The 20,467-nt window shown below is 37.5% G+C and overlaps 2 protein-coding genes across 3 annotated transcripts in view; one reads left to right on the top strand and one right to left on the bottom strand.

The window, feature by feature from the left end:
- tmem65 (transmembrane protein 65) overlaps positions 1 to 3,614 on the top strand; it is a 47,552-nt gene extending 43,938 nt beyond the window's left edge. Inside the window, exon 8 of one of the 2 annotated variants that reach the window (XM_057339883.1) lies at positions 767 to 3,614. In XM_057339883.1, the coding sequence (XP_057195866.1) occupies positions 767 to 898 (132 nt within the window). In that variant the 3' untranslated portion in view covers positions 899 to 3,614. The remainder of the gene's footprint in view (positions 1 to 766) is intronic. The other variant, XM_057339884.1, reaches the window with a different exon arrangement.
- A 4,731-nt stretch (positions 3,615 to 8,345) lies between these two features.
- On the bottom strand, positions 8,346 to 20,079 carry mboat1 (membrane bound O-acyltransferase domain containing 1). Its single transcript, XM_057340550.1, has 13 exons — positions 19,777 to 20,079; positions 19,324 to 19,469; positions 18,704 to 18,781; positions 18,029 to 18,124; positions 15,890 to 15,945; positions 15,713 to 15,767; positions 14,699 to 14,891; positions 14,102 to 14,294; positions 13,709 to 13,812; positions 13,537 to 13,601; positions 13,276 to 13,408; positions 12,306 to 12,457; positions 8,346 to 10,658 (listed from the first exon to the last, which is right to left on the bottom strand). The coding sequence occupies exons 1-13, from the start codon at positions 19,864 to 19,866 to the stop codon at positions 10,535 to 10,537; spliced, it is 1,485 nt and encodes a 494-aa protein (XP_057196533.1). The 5' UTR covers positions 19,867 to 20,079; the 3' UTR covers positions 8,346 to 10,534.
- Positions 20,080 to 20,467: the final 388 nt, after the last annotated feature.

Raw genomic sequence — 20,467 nt, 5'->3', positions numbered from 1 at the left:
GATGACCTTAAAGGACTAAAAGAATCGTAACTTGAAAGCATCTATAAGCAGTATAGCCTTGTGCACGCATGACATCAATAAGAAAGCTGAGTTGCTAGAATTTCAACAGTCATAACTCTCAACAGAACAAACTGCTGTCAGATTTGGTGTAAAGTCTGTATGTGTGAAAGATCTTATCGAGCTCAGCTGAACAGAAAAATAACTGCATCAAAACACCAAAGTTTCTATCACTGGTTGAGTCCCTGATTTTGCTTTGAGATGCCTGTCGAATTCATTTCATTACCGTCTGCACCCTTAAAAAACGGTGCTTCACAGTGATGCCATAGAAGAACCATTTATGGTTGAATGGCTCCATAAAGAACCTTTCACATCTAAGGAATAGGGATGTAACAATATCAAAATCTTACTGCACGATAATACCTTGGTATAAAGCCCACTGTGCGATGTTTACTGCAATATTTAAAATGCCAAATGATGACTTGGAAACCATAAGCATCCTCTTTTCTTTATCTTAAGCATAAAAGGTTATTCTTTTTTTGAACATTCTCTATTTTAGGCCCGGAAAACCTAGCATTTCATACAGTCATGTGACACCGCGGTAATATTGAGACAATTTTGCTATTGCGATAACACAATGTCGATAATATTGTTACATCCCTATTAAAGAACTGAAGAGAAATTTGTTTTACTTCACACCATTGCTAGAACAACACCGTGCTTTGGGTTTCTTGTGCATTTCATTTGTTCTCTTCTCTTGCTTTCTCAGGGTAAAGCCATCGGTGTGTTCATCGGCTGCGTACTAGGCATGTTTCCTTTACTCTTCTTCAAAGATGACGACGAGAAAAAGAAAGAAGGAAAAAAAGTTCAGACGGCTTCCAAGGACACCAAAAGCGCGTGATGAGCCTCTGTGTCGGAAATCTCATGTAAAGACGGACTAATCTGAAGAACAAACCGATCGCATTTAGACTCTCGTGCCAGCGGCTGCAGCAGGTTAAACTAACCATCTGGCAGCAAGTGCATGAGTTTTTATCTTTTAATTGTGTTGAACCCCCCGCAGCGATGCACAAATGAAACCGGAGAATTCTAGTGGTTACTTTGTTTTTAATTGTGATGTATAGTTTTATTTCAGTCTTAATAGAAGTGTGGTGTTAGGAGACCCCCGTATAAATTGTATGATAATATTCTTGACCCTCCATTGATCCCATTGAGGCAGAGATCATCAGGCCACTGACGCCTGAGTGATGCTGAAGAAACGTCATGAACTTATGAAGGCTGCTTTGGGTGCACAACAGTTTGTTTGTTTAATGGTAAGTTACGGCACGATTTTCCTAAAAATCCTAAATGAGTGGGAATGAATACTAAGGTATTTCTACAGAAGTTCTTTATATAACACTACACTGATTTTAAAATGAAGTTTGTTGTAATTGTTCAAGTATGTTACAAAGAACCGAAGTCAAATTAAAGTAACCGCACACACGCACAATTATGTATTTCAGAGCAAGCAAACAAAAAAATGGATTAAGTTCTTGTCTAGAAGTTATTTTATTTGAGTGTTGTTATTGTCTTTAATCATCTCAACCCCCACACTAAGCTTGGAACATTACACTAAGCTTGGAAATCAGAAACGATGCTTCCTCTTCCCGCCACCAGTTGGCACCATTGAGTCATGTTGTAGAATTACCACTGGGGCATATGAGGGGAAAAAAGAGTTTAATGTTTTTAAGTTCAGACAGTTTTTTTTTAATTCAAAATTCATTTGTTTGCTGGATTGTTATGTGCCTTAATGGATGTGCAGTCAATTGTTGCCATACATGCATTTGGAAATCTGAATGCTTTCATTTGTAGACTAATGCTTAGTGATTGGCTTGGGGTTTCTCTGATGTATCTGGCCCATAACAGACATTTTAACCTATTAACCTAAACACAGGACATAACTGCTGCTTTGAGGTTGTCAATGTCATCATCTCGAGTCCAGAACAATTTTTGCCACAATTCTTGCACAGACATTTTGTCATGCTATGTATACATATATGTTTGTTGTGTTGTCCGGTTGGCTGTTTATTTTGTTTGTTTCGAATACTTTGTTTGTTTAGTCTGCAAAATTAACACATCAACATGAAACCGCATTTACAACTCATTTAACTTTTGTAATGGGGAAAGCAAGATATAGAATGAAATGAAGGTGGGATTTTATTCAGCAGGAAGTGGCAGAAGGGTTTTTTTATGACAGGTGGTTTGAGTTGGGGTTTAAAAAACAAAACAAAGCTTGGTGACTTTTAAAAATATAAAGGAATTTGATCAAAGAATATGATGGTAAAGATTTTATGAATAATAATATTGTGCACTATTGAGTTGTTCACAGCAAGACGATGTGTTCAGACAGTCAAAAGAATTGATTTTGATTTCACGTTGATTTAAAGAATGTCCAGAACACAGATTAGGTCTTTATATTAAATTACGCTCTTAATAGTTCTCTTTTAATTCTGCATTGTTGTCTATTATGACTTAAGAAAGATGAATGTCTTAACAGAGCATTCTGATACTTCACAGCCTCTGTGAGCACAGCTGACTGGATCTTTCGTAAGATTGCGCAACACCGTAACCATGGCAACTGTCCGTCTCTTCATTGGAGAGCCACACTACTGAGCTCGGTGGTAGCATCAGGCTGGTCTAAAAATAACAAGATTTTTATATAATTTAAGGGTTGGAGATAAAGGAAGCACAAACACTTTTTGCTCTCAGACGAACTAAAGCTAGCATGACGAACTGTTGTGCATGTGTGTCGTTCTCAGTTGTGAAGTCAAAGATCAATGAGATTATATCTAACCACATAATAGAGATTTTGGCAAGTACTGGAATATATAATGTATAATATGTGGTTCAAATCACACAGTCAGCTTTGTCCTGTAATGATATAACAGTGGTGTGCATTTGAAACGTAACTTTGAAACTATGCATCATGATGAATGAAAACAAATGGAAGGAGACGTTTTATACCTGCATGCACCTCAAATGATTTATTTATGTTATAAGAATATTATAAGTAGTCATCTGTCAATCATTGTTTAGATTTTTGTTAGATAAACTTTGTTTATTGTTCAGTCTTATTTGCATGTTGTTATGGGAACTTTATGTTGCACTGAATAAATCAGCATCATGTCCATAAAAAGAAAACTGACAAAAAATCACTGTAAACCGTTGCTGAATAATTTGAGTGATTGACGTTTATGTGTCTGCTAAAATTTTGCAATACACGCCAGCTCAGTTATAATGAAAGTTGTTCTGCTGTATGAAAGTGATTGTTTAAAACAAATAAAAAAAGCAACATTTAATGAGACAGGCTAGTAAAATTGATGCGTGCAATATGTGCAGTACAGTTAGAACCTGTAGAAGATCTGCATACAAATGATAATTTGTTTACAATTAATATTCATGTTTTGATAGAAGTGAAATGGGCAAGATGGATTCATCTCCTGTAAATGCTCATATTATCGTAGTGTTTATCCACTAAGAATACATTTCATAAATCACACAATGACATTATAGAGAATCCATTGCTTCCAAAATGTAGCAGCAGTTGAGAGAGGGCCATGTTCTGCTCTTTGTGCACAAAGCGATGTCTAAAACAAATTTGTTTACCGAAGAACTTAATCGGTCTGCACAGACCTGAACCCTCTTGAGCACATTTAGGATAAATTGAAACACTGTCTGCAAGCCAGACTCCATCCCACAATGTCAATGCCAGACCTTACTGATGCTCTTGTGTCCCCGCAGTCATGTTCCATCAAATAAGCCTTCCATAAAGAATAACATCTATTAGAGAGAATCTCAATATTAGTGGTTTAAGCTCAAATGGGTGTGGTGTGTGACCAGAGACTTGACATGTTGACAATCCAGTTCAAGATAAATGTATTTACACACGTTTATTAGCTCAAAGGTGATTTGTTGCCAAATCAGTGGTGCAGTGAAAGCATTTGAGGTTGCACATTAGATGTTGTGTGATTTGTTGGTGATGCCGTCTTTTATAGGAAAATCGAGCCTGTTTTTGTGACTTTAAGAAGGTTTTAAGAAAGTGCCCGTTTGCATTTAAATGGTTAGACAGTCGTGTTTTTTTCTTTGGCAAGTGAAGTACACGGTCAACTTCAGAGTGTCTAAAGTCAACTTTTCTTAATGGGATTGAGCCTTGTGTGTGCTGTGATCAAAGGATTCGCCGCTTTTGTGTCTCTGTACAGTCAAAAGATCTCTGCATCTTGTCAGGAGGGTTAATGGAGCTTCTAGAGTCTGTGAGATGTGACCTCTGCACTCTCATCTCCAGTCACAAACAAACAGGATCTATTCAATTCACCATATAAATGTTGTCTCTGCTACTTACACAAGTTCCCTTCGGATGTGAATTGAGTTTGTTTGATGTGAGACCAGAGGAAGTAGCCGAGGGTTGAGTTCTGCTTTAGCTTAATAACGTATGGATGGAGGCAAACTGTAGCATCTGTGTCTTGACACTTGTGCTGCAGATTTCTGTGAGTCACCTTCTATATGGTTTGTTATGACTTACAGCTACAAATATATGCTAGAATGAAAGGCTGAGATGTGTAATGCCTTGGCATCCTCGTGCATGCATTAACATTTAACATTAGTAGCTGACAGATCACCTTCCTTTACCCTGGACCTCTTTATACTGTTGACATTATATTCAGTACGTCATATTAATCACCTAGGTTTTCCTATATCCAAAGAAATAAGCAATTTAATGCAATTTTAGCTTCTTACAATTCGAGTTGAGCTGGAGTTCACAACCAATGGTCTGAAGTACTAAGAACACCATCCCTCAAAAGTATTGTTCTGGCAGAAAATGGTGTAAAACACTGCAAATCTTCTGTCATGTTCTAGACCTTGTCACTTCTCATTCTTTACCTGCTCTCTCTTTATACCATTGCAGACCAACACCTGTTGTGGTTATGGATTGTAACATAAAACAGAAAGTTTGACCCAAAATTCGGATTAGACGAGCCACATTCGAAGGCATTGAAAAATGACTATAGACCCATTAATGCAGCATTTTTCTGTTGCCTAGCAACTATAAACTGCCTATAATTAGAACTGCCTAAAATGACCTGTATACTTTGCGGACCACTTTTAAAAATGTCCTACCTACAGAACCTTAAAATCTTAATATGTTACAAAAGCAATACAATGATTTTACAACAAGTGAAGTGTAGATGCTAAATTACCTTGCAACCAACTTCTGTGTGGAGTTCTCACCTTGAATATAGCCATAGATGCTAGCATGACGTCAAGCGAGAAAGAAAAAAAAACACTTAATTAACTAATAGATGCTTCTTAACATTGTCTTATTTTAAATAAAAAACAACATTCAATGGGCTTGAAAATGCCTCTGCAATATTTAACAATTGCTATTCATAAATATCAAAATATTGTAAATAAATAATAAAATACTTGATTTATAATCTCAACTCATTTACCAAATTTTTATTTGACTTAACATTTCAGTAGCCCATGGTTAAATTGTTGGAGCATACAGGTGCACAGAATATTCTGGTTTAATTACATTTTAATGTAACAAATTCTAGTCTTTGATTAAGTTGCGAAAGATTGAATTGTCTTAACTTAGTCCGGTCAACCACATCTCTCACAACATTCAAAAAACTACTTAAAACCCATCTCTTCTGTGAATACTTGACAGAAAAATGAGAAGAAGAAAAAACACTAACCCTCTCTCTTTCTCTCGGTAGTGGTCTAGCTTTTGTTGAAACTAGTACCTTTGTATTAGCACCTATTGTATTATTGCTCCTGTGTTACATATCGCTTACTGCTCCCAGAACTCTCTGTAAGTCACTTTGGATAAAAGTGTCTGCTAAATGACTAAATGTAAATGTCTTAAAATTTCAGTCTTCAATGCAATCCTGCTGATGTCACTATAGTGATAAAGTGTGTGAGGCCCACTTCATCATGTAAATTACACGTTCATGCATTTAACAGATGCTTTTAACTACAGTGTATTCAACATACATTTATGATCATGTGTGATCTCTATCATAAAGAGAGAGAATACTGAACGTTGCTCTGCTATTTCTTATTTGCAGAGCTCCCTCTGGTGTCTAAATGCTGATTGTGTCACCCATTTACCGGGATAGTTCACCCAAAAATAAACATACTGTCATCGTTTACTCACCCTCTTGTCATTTCAGCATGACTTTTTTTCTTCTGCAGAACACAAAAGAAGATATTTTGAAAAATGTTAGCTGGACCCCATTCACTTGCATTGGTTTTGTGTCCATACAGAAGAAGGGAATGGGGTCCAGTGCTGTTCGGTTACCAACTTTCAATATCTTCTTTTGTGTTCTGCGGAAGGAAGAAAGTCATAAAGGTTTGAAAGGGTGAGTAAATGATGACAGAATTTTCATTTTTGGGTGAACTATCACTTTAAATATTTTCTTTATATTGTTATAGTTATTATAAATATAATTATTATAAATATTTAATTATATTTATATTTATAAAATATTTACAATATTTATTTATTAAAAATGTTTTACAAATATATATTTTGTATATGGGCTATGAATATACAGTACTGTATAAAAAAAAGACAGAAAATAATTAAAATAAATAAATATTATAAAAAATAAAAGGGCTAAAACATTAAAAGTTGCGTTCAGGTTTGCTTTGATGGTTAATTATCCAGCAGACTGTAAACTCAACCCATGTCTGACATGACTTTCATTCACACATTAGACTCAATACAGTACATTCCTTTGAAATGACACACAGCAATGCAAATAGTTACACAAGACCTGATTCATCATTTACCCCCACAGAGGAACTGGGGTGAGTGAGAACTGATCTAGAATCAGAATTCCATAGTGACAAAACAGCCCAGAACTGGTTTTTCGGCTAATGACATGCAAGGTAAGACCTTTGTGAGAGCTTAACATCCAGTTATGCGACCAGTGATATGAATACACAGAAACATGAGTATGATGGTTGTCAGGAGAAACAACAGCACATAGATATCACAGCGGGGGTCTGTGTATTCATTTATTTTCCATTCAGAGATGAGAGTTGTAGTCTGTTTGTGGGTGGGGTCACATGCATGTTGTCATTTACTCCACACAAAGCCTTGCTGAACTCGCAGAGTGAGTTTCTGTCCAGTGTGTTTAATATATAAAAACCCCACCTATACGCAAGTTCACACAACAACCTGTCGTTGCGGTTTGGGGTGATGTAGTAGTCTACCTGGTCTAATAACCAAAAGCTTGTAGGTTTAGATAACAAACAAGAACAAAATAGAACACAGTCACAGTGTTTGCCTGCAGAATATGCTGCCCTCACAAAGTATGTGGATACTAAGTAATAACTTACAGTACAGATGCTTGAATGCATGATATAGAAAAATATACATTTGTGAGGTTTAGTAATAAAAACAAAAGATTTAGGGGTGGTTTCCCAGAGAGGGCTTAAGTTAGTCCCAGACTAAGATGCATGTTAGAGCTATCTTACCTAGAAAGTGACATGTCTTAAATATATCAGTGCCTTTGTTTTGTCTCAATATGCACACCAATGTTATTTTTTTTCTAAGGCATGTTTATGTTCAAATTTAATAGAAAAGGTTTTGTTCGGATGCTTTCAGGTTGTCAAACATTAGTGGAAATGTCAGTTTAATGTTAAGAACTACACCTGTGGTTACTCTTGTATGAACTTCACACAACCACTGAACATCACATTGAGACCAGGTGGTTAAAGTAATTTAAATATGACTGAATGAAAATATATCTAGAAAAAAGACTACACCCATTCGTTGTCAAATTATAGCACTATACACAACAGTGGCTGTAGTGTGTCAATATTTACAAAATACAAACCCACCGTTTTTCATGTCTTAAAGACCCAGTGAAGTGTGACTAAATCTGCAGCTGTGTTCGATGCATTGACAAACCTGAAAAATGGTCAAGGGTGTATCCTTTAATAAAGGTACAGATATGTGTACAAATATGTATCTCTGAGGTACTAATATGCACTTATTAGGTGCAAAGCCCGGAGGAAAGGAAAATCAAACATACAGTAAGATCTCATTCTCATCTCAAATCTTTCTCCTAGACAGAAATTAGATCAAGTGAGCATCAAATTGAGACATAAGGTTAAGTCTCCTGCTTCTCACATGTTTCTCCTGAGACAAAAAATGTCAAAATTCAGAAGAGATCTCCATAACATCTCACACTGTGCTCAGATTATTGTCCTTCGCTAAAGACTCTAACATTCTCACAATAATCTCCTGTAAAATTTCATAAGAGATTTCAATAACACCACACACTGTGCTCAGATTATTCCCTTTAGCTAGAGACTAACATTCTCACATTTATCTCCTCTAAAGTTTCATAAGAGATCTCTGTAACATCTCACACTGTGCTCAGATTATTCCCTTTAGCTAGAGACTAACATTCTCACATGTATATCCTCTAAAGTTTCATAAGAGATCTCAATAACATCTCACACTGTGCTCAGATTATTCCCTTTACCTAAAGACTCTAAAATTCTCACATTTATCTCCTCTAAAGTTTCATAAGAGATCTCCGTAACATCTCACACTGTGCTCAGATTATTCCCCTCAGCTAGAGACTAACATTCTCACATATATCTCCTCTAAAGTTTCATAAGAGATCTCAATAACATCTCACACTGTGCTCAGATTATTCCCTTTAGCTAGAGACTAACATTCTCGCATGTATCTCCTCTAAAGTTTCATAAGAGATCTCAATAACATCTCACACTTAGCTAGAAACTCTAACATTCTCAGATTTATCACCTCTAAAGTTTAAAGAGAATATGTAAAAATAATCATATTAGTTGGGGATTCAGTCATAAACCATTTAATGTGCCATTCCAACCATACCGGGTTGGCCATTCAGCAAAGAAAACTCAATGGTTACTTATCCTGTTTTTCTTCCTGATAACAGCATATGGTACAGTACTTTACTATTTCTAGCAATAGATAATGTGCCATATGCACTCAAATTGTACAGCTTTCTTATTGTATCAACAAATAAAGAGTAACATAAACCTTATTTCTGCATATTTTCACTATTAAAACAGGCTTATTTATTGGTGCGCACTTTGTAAAGTTGTTGAACTCTCATCAACTTTAAGAGGATACGTATACAATTTAAAATCTGACAGTTAAAAAAAATGTACAGGATGTTTCTCTTATGCATTGTTTAAGTAATCACAGAAAAAATGAACTATGAGTATATGACTAGAAAAATGTCGCCCAACCAGAATATGTGATTTCCCCCCAGTCCAGCCAGCCTAGTACCGGGCCTGGCCCCAGGGACAGCTTGGGTACATTTTTGACCATTTTTTTCCCGACAGTGTGTGAATTAAGAGTGACATTCTTAGCGGCTCCTGCTCTTTTAAAATAGCCAATAGCAGGGACGGACACTATTCTTTAGATTCTAGGGCTGAAAAATTTGATGAGAAGCTGAAGCGCAGAATGATGTCATAACATTTTTTCATCCATTTTAGTGGAAGTGACTGTAAGATTTAAATGCTTTAGATCTTCTAAATATGAATTTTGTCAATGTTTTGGATCACACTTGTTTTTAGATATCCTTACGGCTAACATATTGATACTAAAAGCAAAAAAACTCAGTTTTCATGGGGATTTTAAATGCTTTAACTAACCATTTACTAACCATGCAAGATTACAGTAAAAACACTAAGAATATATAGCAATAGCCAGAACACCACTCTGGCAGATTACAGATGAGTTTTGCAAAAGACTTGCATTTTCTTTATCGTTTTTTTGTTATTGCCGTTGTCTTCATAATGGTTGTTAGGGCGTTTCTAAGTGGTTTCCTATAAGCCCAAGTACGAAGAGTTCAAAAAATGAATTTATTTAGGCATCACATTCAAACACATGTAATACTAATAACTGAAGCCTACTTGTTTGATTAGTCTTTCAGTTGACATTTGAAATAGTATTTTCATTCATAGCATTTCAATACCGCATTGTCGTTTCACATCCTCAAGATGCACATCTCAACAATACAAAACCGAGATATTAAAAATGAAACCACAAACATATCAAAACATTCTTCAACGTCAGTATAAAGTCCTCACTCAGCTGTACCCGGAATAAATTAGGTGGCATTATAATTAGGGACACTTTCACGGCTCTAGCACTGTGAGACCCTGAATCAAGGGCCGCATTCATTTACTTAGTAACGGTGTCACATACTGGCTTCCACTCGCACTGTGTGCAGCGCAGGAACAGTATGGCCTCATTGAGCCTGTCCAGAACCTGATCTGTGCCTGTGAACCGTTGCTCCAGCAATTGTGTGTCTGTTTGAATGGCAAGTTACGCTATGTGTGTGTGTGTTTGTGTGTGTGTGTTTGTGTGCGCCTAAGTGCTGCTCTGCCAGCGAGCCAAGGCCCAGCTCTTTGTATGTGCATCACACAAAGTGGCCTTTGTCTGCCCATGCCTCTGCTCTCTCCGTCCACGCACACACATTCGAGGCATTCAGTCCACCTTCAGGTTATTGTTGGAGTGCCTGGCATGGCTTAGAGTCTTGGAGCCCCTGGGTTTGCTGGGCAAGAGGATCATAGCCAGAATGCTGATGATATGCACATGAAAGTACATCGACCTGAGGAACGGAAAGGACACGCGGAGATCAGATTAACAGCACAAGCTACAATCGTAAAGCAGCATTTTTTTCTGACTGCATTACTAAAAATACATTTTAGGTTTAATTATTAAAGATTTTCTATAAAAAAGAAAAAGTATTTCATAAGAAGCATTATGATTTTTGGCATTGTGACATTACTTTCATCACAATTACACAAATTTCTCCTCCTAAATTGTCCATGACAGGCCTAAGATCCATTTGCCCGTCGCAAATGCATTCTTAGTTTATTGCTTTCATGTTCAAGAGTTACACCTCTAAAATAATCTTTTTAAGTTTTTTTTGCTGTTGTCTATGACCTTTTGTCACCTTAACCAGAAAACTAATCTCATAAGAAAAACTGCTATATCTATGGTTTTTTAAGGTAATACGCAAGCCTAGTCTGTTTTTACTTTTGCCATTTTATTCTACTTTCAAGTGATACTTCACACAAAAATGATAATTCTGTCATGAATTACTCACTCTCTAGTTGTTCCAAACCTGCATAAATTTCTTTGTTTGGTTGAACACAGAGAAAGATATTTGGACGAATGCTTGTAACCAAACAGTTCTTTGAACCCATTGACTCCCATAGTAGGAAAAATGACAATGGTAGTCAATGGTGCACCAGAACTGTTTGCTGTCCTACATTCGTCAAAATATCTTCTTTTGTGTTTAACAGAACAAAAAAACGAATAAAGTAATTTCTACTACTATGGGAGTCAATGGTGGCCAAGTAAGGTTTGGTTTTAAGCATTCTACCAGATATCTTTCTCTGTGTACAACATCAGAACAAAGAAATTTATACAGATTGAGAAACAACTCAAAGGTGTTCCAAAAAACAAATGAGCTAAGCAGGGCTGAGCCTGGTCAGTACCTGGATGGGAGACCTGTTGGGAAAGCTAGGTTGCTGCTGGAAGAGGTGTTAGTGAGGCCAGCAGGGTGCTCACCCTGTGGTCTGTGTGGGTCCTAATGCCCCGAAATAGTGATGGGGACATAATACGTCAAAAAGCACCGTCCTTCGGATGAGACGTTAAACCGAGGTACTGATTCTCTGTGGTCATTAAAAATCCCAGGATGTCCTTTGAATAAGAGTAGGGGTGTAACCCCGGCATCCTGGCCAAATTCGCCCATTCGCCTCTATACATCATGGCCTCCTAATCATCCCCATATGTACAAATTGGCTTCATAACTCTGTCTCCTCTCCTACAATAAGCTGGCGTGTGGTGGGCGTTCTGGCGCAATATGGCTGCCGTCGCATCATCATCGTCGCACATTGGTGGTGGTTGAGGAGATCCCCCTTCCATGTAAAGCGCTTTGAGTGTCCAGAAAAGCGCTATATAAATGTAACAAATTATTATTATTTTTGGGTGAACTATCCCTTAATATTCGAATGTTAGTAAAAATAGGAAAAACAAAACACTTTTAGATATCAGTCTGCTTTTGTGATTAACATTGAATGCACTTATTTTTGGTAGCTCGTTTGAAGCCATTTAGATAAAAAGCACATACAAAAGACACGAAACACATACCGCATTAGATCTGCTTTCTGTTTCTGCCGTTCCGCATAAATCCTAAGATAATAATCAATCGTTTGCCTATGCAATACACGCCAAACAGATACGGTACCTGTAATACATCACTGTGGGCTCCACTGCCAGCAGAAGGAAAGGCATAACAATGTAACAGATAGTCAGCTGAGTGGCAGCCCAGGTCACCACATCGTAACACAACTTGAGCTGGCGGGAGGACAAGAAATACTGCCGGAAGTTTCTGCGCACCTGATAAGATCGAAGCAAAAGAAAAGGGGGTGATGAGCGAGTGGTTTACAGGTGTGGCTGAGAATAAATACTGATAAACGAGTCATCTGACATGGATTCATACGAGTCAGTGTGTAACATTGCATGTGTCCTGTGAGGGGAAACGGAAACAGATACTGAGAGAACGAGAGTGTTAAGCGTGTAAAATGCAGTGCAACTGCACAGATGCGAGGAAAGATACAGCAGGAGCCTGAAGTGAATTGAGCTAAATCTGACTGAACTTTATTTTGGGGACATGTAAATAAAGAAAATTAATCTTTCTAAAAATGCTAAATGCTTACTGTAACAAGGAAGGCGGGACGAGAGCTGTGAGGAAACGGTGCGAGGCCGGTGACGCGAGTGATAATGAGTGTCTCGCATCTCTCATGGAGGAGCTACGGAAGCATAAAAGGACGAGTGACAGGCGTGTACGACGAGAGAGGACCAGGCCTGGACATTGTGTTAAGTTTTATTTATGTTTGTGTAGGCAGTTGACCGTGAGGTAGCTGTCGGCCCTTTACTTTCGTTTTGTTGTTTGTTTATTTTATTATTAAAAGTTGGTTATCATTCGCCAGTTCCCGCCTCCTTTCTTCGTATTCCTGGAACTGTATTACACTTACAACTAGGGCCAGTCTAAAGTAAATATAAATATGCTGTATATGAAAACAATAGGAATCAGCGGTCTCCACAATATAAACAATGTTTAAATTAATAAGTTAATAGAAATGCTCAGTATAAAAACAATACCGAAGGAAATGTCACAAGATACAAAAGCAAATTTATTTATGTGCGAGACTCACAGCGCGAGCTGCAAAGGTGATGGGTACAGCTGAGATGAAAGTAAAGTAGTATCCTGGGTAAACTCCGTGCCAGATGGCCGACAGCACAAATGTGAGGGGCGTGCGGTAATACGGAGCTCGATCGTAACACACGCTGAGGCAAAGCACAGGAAAACATGTGAAATAACAGAGCAGACTGTTAATAACGGTAATAAATAGCAGAAAAGATGAAAACTACAGATGCACCAATATACATAAGTTATACATAAGAATAAAATGCACCTTTTCAGCCACAAAGCAGTCTGTATATTCCAGCTGTCAATAAATGATTTTAAACTTGCCGCAGTCTGCGGGGGAAAAAAACATTGTTTTTACTGATATGATACAATATATTTGACAAAATGTTGATATTGAAGATCCACAATACAACAAAAAACTGCAGTAGTGAACAAACCTCAATCTTCCAGATGTAAACGTTGGAGACGAGGTCCCAGGACACTTTTCCATTCTCATCCATGCCGCTGATTCCATACCCCGCTGCATTATGAATGGCATCCGCTGTAAATCAGACCATACATGGATGTTTATTAAACCAGTAGTTTTTTTGCTGAAGATTTTACACAATTCCCAATTTTTCCCCCCCATGATCATTAAAACCCTGATATCGAAAAATTGGTTGTAGAATTATCGCATACTCTTACGTGTTGTTCTTGTGTTTCTGCCTACACTGAATAGCACGAAATAAAAAGTAAACAGTTCAGCCAGTATGTGTATGATCTTTGACACACTTTCAGCCCATCACACTGTCTCCGTATCTGGTAACAATCCACTTCTCCCATCCGCTTACCGAGGGTCCACGCAAAGTAGAACTTGGGTCTGGCTGCCTGGATGGAAATGAAGGCGTAGGCCAGTCTGGTAATGAATGAGGCCTCGCTGATGAATTGCGGGTCCACGTTGTAGGTTATAGGGAATGCTTTGGTGATGATGAAGAACCACACCAGACAGCCAACGCACACCAGAAGCTTATTAATCACGGCCCTCTGTGAAAGAACAGTAGTCATTTATCTCAATGGAGGAAATGAACTCCGAAACCAGAAGCACTCTGGGAAATATGCATGACAACGTGGTGGCGCTGCTGTTAATTCACAAAACCACAGAAGCCTCGACAGTTTAAAGCAATTGAGGGTTTGATCATGACAACTGTTAGTCCAATATTACAACAACAGACAAACAAATGACACAAAACACAAATTTAAAGGCACAGTTTTCGTTTTTTGGTGTTCTATATCTTCAAATTTTCATAAAATTGAATTGCCTAACCACACAAACCAGCCTAAAACATTCTATTCTCCTGAACTGTTTACTCTTAGTTTGTTTGTGAGCCAGTGTGATGGGTCTTTCTTTCTAAGGGAATTGGTTGGATGAATCTGTCTTTGTGTCTCACCACAGGCGACGGTTCAGGCATTTTGTCCCAGCCATTCTGCTGCGAGCTGGCGTCTTTAACACTTCTCAGTCTGCCCTGAACATGATGGCCCTCTATAAACTCCATGTAGTCCTTATAGTTACTGCAAGGCCCCACCAGGACGCTCAGGAAATTTATATTGTAGCTGAGGTACTTCAACAGCGATGGCTTCGAGCTGTAAAGGGAGATAATAGATTCACAATGCAGAATGAGGCAGCGAAGAGTTTTACTTGTTCTTACATAACACTGAATGGAAACATTTACTGATGTCCACCGAGAAACATCTGCATCATGTAGAGCATTGCATACGAATGTGGGTAAATTGATCCCAATCAGTCATATGAGAATGTTTCATTTAGACTTCTGTGTTAAGCTGTTTCACGAAATAAGCTGTTTCTACATTAACTAAAATATGTTTTAATCCTAAACATTGAGAGGAAGTTGACGGACACAGTATTTGAGTTCTCAGGTCAAAGTTTTGTGTTTATTTGTTATTGTTTTATCTGTTTATTGACTCTTTTTTTCTTTTAAAGCAATATGCATACTGATATTATTTAAAACTTCTATTTCTATTAAAATTCTGAGATGAAAATCTCGATGTATAAATTCAATAATAAAATCCTAAATATTTGAGATATAAAATTTGAGATTCAACAGATTATTACCAAACAGACAGCATTATAAAGCTTTAGCCAAAATTACCATATCGTCGCTGTCCTTCCGAAACCTTGGATGTCCAAATTGTTTTTTAGGAGATGAAAAAACACTGTACTTTTAAATGTCAAAGTTGACAACTTGTTGATACTTTTTATTGATTAGATATTTGCAAAACCCAGTGACAAAACATGAAGGGTAATATTAAGGATTTATGGCCAAAATAAAAATCACTAAATATGGACAAAATGTATTGAAGACAGCAGTGATATGGAGAATTTGATCAGATTATATGCGAACAATTATTTGCCATTACTGTTAAAATAAGTTAAATATTCATACTGTACTGCCAGCCGCCTCTGATCTTCTGTAAGTTTCTCCTGCTTTTGACACATTCCTGAAACATTGAAAAACAACAAGTGTTTCCTTCACTGAAAGACTAAACTCATGTTTAACATGTGCAGTACACAACACATTTATGGCATAGTGTTTTAGATAAAACAGGAGAAATAATCTCACCATCATGCACCTGAAAAGCCAGTAAGGTGATCTTTTGTGTAATGATCATTAAAGGCCTGAAATTTAGAGGAGACATGTGAGATAAATTCACAACATACAGTGTTTCTTTTACATTACAAACAACATGAAACATTACTTTAAATGTGGTTTCAGCCACATTTGTAGACTAAAGCTATAGCTTTTGAGGATGGTTTAAATTCAATTGCTAAAAACACACAGCAAACATATTCACAAGTCCATGTCTGTCCCAAGTATAAGTCTTAAGTTATAATTATAAGTCAAAGTTTATTTATATGTGAGTAAGTTTTGATATATTTACAGTTGAAAATGTACAAAATATCTTTATGGAACATCTTTACTTAATATTCTAATGTTATTTCGCATAAAAAGAAAATTCTTAATTTTGACCCAAACAATGTATTTTTGGCTATTAATACAAATGTTCTCATGCTACTTAAGATTGGTTTTCTGACCCGGGGTCACATATAGAAAAGTTTTATATAGTTTTGAATCATTTTTTTTGGAAGAGGTTTTATTTGAATTAGATGATCATTTTATCTTTAATATCATTCACTCTGAAAATGTGTAGTTTACTGTTATACTGTTATATAACTACTGCTCAAAAGAATAACTTTTTGGTCAAGTTTTCTTTTTTTGGTATAGGCCCAGTAGGACATTTCTCTCTGTTTTCCCAATAGTAAATGGGTGGCATCACCCCAGTACACGACATGTTTAATCCCTACACACATTTCATCATAATTATGAATGATTCCTTGTTTCTGAAATGTTTTATGTGACAATGTTTTTATTCCACAGGTAAAAACAGTTCATTTTGCTAAAAAGCTCTCATGTTCTCTATACATCAATGCTGCCATTAAAACTCTAAGCATGGATGAGCCTTTTTTTTGTCATGCCGTGCCGTGACCCATTTGTGACCTCTCATACTATTGTGGGTTGATTTGCAGTAATAGGCAGGCAAATAATATGCTCTCTGTCCTGCGTGCATACTGCTGACTTTGTGCGACAGGGGTCACGTGACGTTGGTCGTGTTTGGCACAGGCCAGAATTGGCAGGGCGAGTGCCACAGTAAAAAAACGTGCCCGTGAAACATCACAGCCAAAGTTTTCTCTGTGTTGCCAACTTTTTTAGTAACTTTTTTAGACAGGATTTCCATCAGCATACTACCATAAGACAACCTAATCATCTCTAAATATAGTTAATTGGATGATGCTGTTAAAACACGCTTGCCAAATCACCTTCTCATTGAACGGAAAAAACCCCGTCAGCAATCGACGGCTGTACGTCGTGTCTGGAATGCAGAGAACGGCAGTAAACACGAGAAATAGAACAAGAGGCTGCTGATGGAGGGAAAGATCGACAAATAAACAGGCAGAGAACTTCCTAATAGGATTCAGCTGATGTGACTCGTGCCTCCCTGCGGGACAAACGCCGGCCTGAGGGCCGTGACTGGATGACGTCAACAGCCTGCGCAGGTAACTGTTATCTCTCATTCTTATTTATCCAAGGGTGTGTAAAAACCCCAGCAGATGAAAACGGACAAAACTCGCAGATAAGAAACCAAGCCAAGCCTTGAGGAGTGGCCAGATCAACACAGACGTAGACGGGCAATTTTATGTGTGCAAGACTTGGCATATGAGATACGTGATTGATAAATGCGGTTTAATCTCACCGAAGTAAAACATTTAACAAAAATATTTTCTTCCTTTATCTCCCTTCATGGGCTGTGCCTAGCTTAAGATATTGAAGAATGATTTTCTTTGTTTCAAATCTTATTGGACACAGCTGAGAGTAAAGAGACTTGTTTAAGAGCACAGTTCAGTCACAGTTCAGACTGTGGTTTCAGGTCTATTTTCAGCGCTGACTCTTCAACTGACCACAATTCTTCAAAATTTGCCTTCCCACTACCCATAAATCTCTTCGGTTGGACTAAGAAACCCTTACTCAACCATTAAACGCCCTACAGCCTATTGCTATAATTTTGTAAAGGGTTGACCCACACAAAATTCCATCGCATTTGACCGAAACGCCATGCTTTTTTAAACCACGACCCACAGAGTCACCTAAGGATTAACATTAATAAATACAAAAGGACAGCAGACTACCAGATAAACCTCTCACCCTGAGAAGTCTGTGGACAGTATTCCATAGTTGAATATGATGACTCTGCTCACTTGGCAAATTGTGAGGTATCCGATCGATACAACCATTGTGTACCTGGAATAAGAGCATAAAGTGTTTCGGGGTTTCACAGAAGCATGCTGAGTTTCTAGTTAATGGATAAACAAAATTGACACCGTTTGCACTGCACGGTCATGATCAAAGCCTCTTCATAGACTTTAAGAGCACAAAACTCTAATGCGAACGTAATGATTCATTTTATGGTGGCAAACCATAAAAAAAACATCTGATTATATACAGTATGAAAAGGAGCTGATGTCATCTATTTAATGCCTTAGTAGGCCTACACATACAAAAGCAGTCCGGTTGTCCTTGCCACTATAGTTATGTAAATCTGCTTTCTGTTGGTATACCAGTTTTGAAATTCTTTCTTTAGTGGTCAGGTCAAAAACAAAAGGCCACCACCAACTCCGTCACAACGATTGGAAAAAGCTGTAAAACAATGCAAGACAGGTCCTACAGGACTTGATTCCTGTTTGATACCATCACTAAGTACAACCTAAAAAAAGACACCCACCCTGTCCTGTAAAGCAACCCCCACCCCAAAATACAGGTTTCAAAGTTCAGAATGCTTTGGGTGATAATTGTTGCACAAAGCAATGAGGAATTACTCGCCTGTGAACATTGTGGATACTGGCTTTGAGTATAATCCCATAGCAGGCCAACACCAAAATGAAGACGTGCACGGCATACCTGTCAAAGCAAGAACATCCACTAGAAATGATTTAGGATAGCAACATAATTACAATCTTTGTTTTCTGGCCAAGGTATCATTTAAAATATCAAGCTAAAACATGCTGGGATGTCCCTGCGATGGGATAAAATAAACCTTAGCCTCAAACTTAATTGGCTTCCCTCTTATCAAGTTTGTGGCATCCTTTAATAAGCATTCAATGCACAACAATATAATTGATGTAATAGGTTGGATGGGGTGGATGTCACTTCCTCTTCATTACGAAATGTAAAATAATAGTAACACTACTGTATTGAGATCAACAGGTGGTGGAGGGAAAGACTGTGACTAGTGTGAATGTTTAAAAATATTTATATTTAATTTTTTTCAATATTTATATGTTTGCATCTAAACAAACAAATAAACGCAAGTCGTATAAATTATTTATAAAATGATACCATCACATAAGTTGATATTTTACCATAAATTAAAACATTTCTGTAAATGTATTAATTGACATAAACTAGTTTGGAAACCTTATAGACTGCTGGACAGGTCTTACCAGCCAAAGCAGAACATGATGAATGAAGCACCGAGGAGAGCAGCGACGGCATGTCTGACCTCAGGTGTGGTGAACTGAGGAGTGAGATACAGACGAAACCAGACTGCAGCTGCCAGTCCAAACACCTGACACACAATGAAATTCACCTGTACAAGAGAGGAGAGCTTAACATGCTAAATATATCCTAAAATACATAATGATCACAACATGTGACAAGAATATGATCAGAACCAACAGTTACGAATTTATAAGCTCCAATGACACCAGATGAAAAGTTGTTACACACTGTCTTCTTTTAGAAAGTTCTGTCTGGATCTGTCCAACCCAACATCTGATAACCTTTGTTACATGACAGTATGATACTTTTGGGGCAACGTCTTTAAAATAGAGAAGAATTAAAATATGAAGTTTTCCAGGACAGACGCATCATGACAGATATAACAAATCACTGACCTGATCCAGAGGAACTCCCACCAGATCACTCAACGGATTTAACAGCGAGGATCCAGTGGTTTTAAACTCGATGTCTGTGTTCTCGTCCATTCTGCATAGTGTAGATGAGTGACTACGAGTTTCGAGATCAAAGCGTCGCACTGCTCGTATCGCCAAACATTGCAGGTGAAGCGTCGCGTCCGGGCGCTCGCGCTGTCTATCAGGAGTTCAGCATCTCGAAGGAGGTTTTGCGTCGAAGACAGAAACTAAATCCCCCCGTCCACTGTGAAAAATTTAGATAAAGTTGAAGCAGGTTGTCAAGGCGGGGCTGGTGAAGCTGTCAGATGGGCGTGTAGATTGAGCTCATTGGAGTGTGTTGAAATCCCAACCTCCCACATATCAGATGAGATCAGACCAAGAGTCTAGCAGTGTTTAAAACATAAGAATTAAGACCAGATCAAGGAAATCGTCTCTATGTTATATATATATATATTATGAGGGGCCAAACAGGAAATAATTATATAAAATCTGAATATATAGTTATAAATCCTAAATATATAAATGTAAATCCGAATATATTGTTATAAATCCTAAATATATAAATGTAAATCCGAATATATTGTTATAAGTCTGAATATACAGTTTTAATTTTTAATATATAAATGTAAATTCTGAATATATAAATGTAAACCCTGAATATATAAATATAAAC

The sequence above is a fragment of the Triplophysa rosa genome, linkage group LG8 (genome assembly GCF_024868665.1).
Source record: "Triplophysa rosa linkage group LG8, Trosa_1v2, whole genome shotgun sequence".
NCBI lineage: Eukaryota > Metazoa > Chordata > Actinopteri > Cypriniformes > Nemacheilidae > Triplophysa > Triplophysa rosa.
The sequence above is the reverse complement of the archived record's forward strand: the minus strand, read 5'-3'. Positions and strand labels throughout refer to the sequence as shown.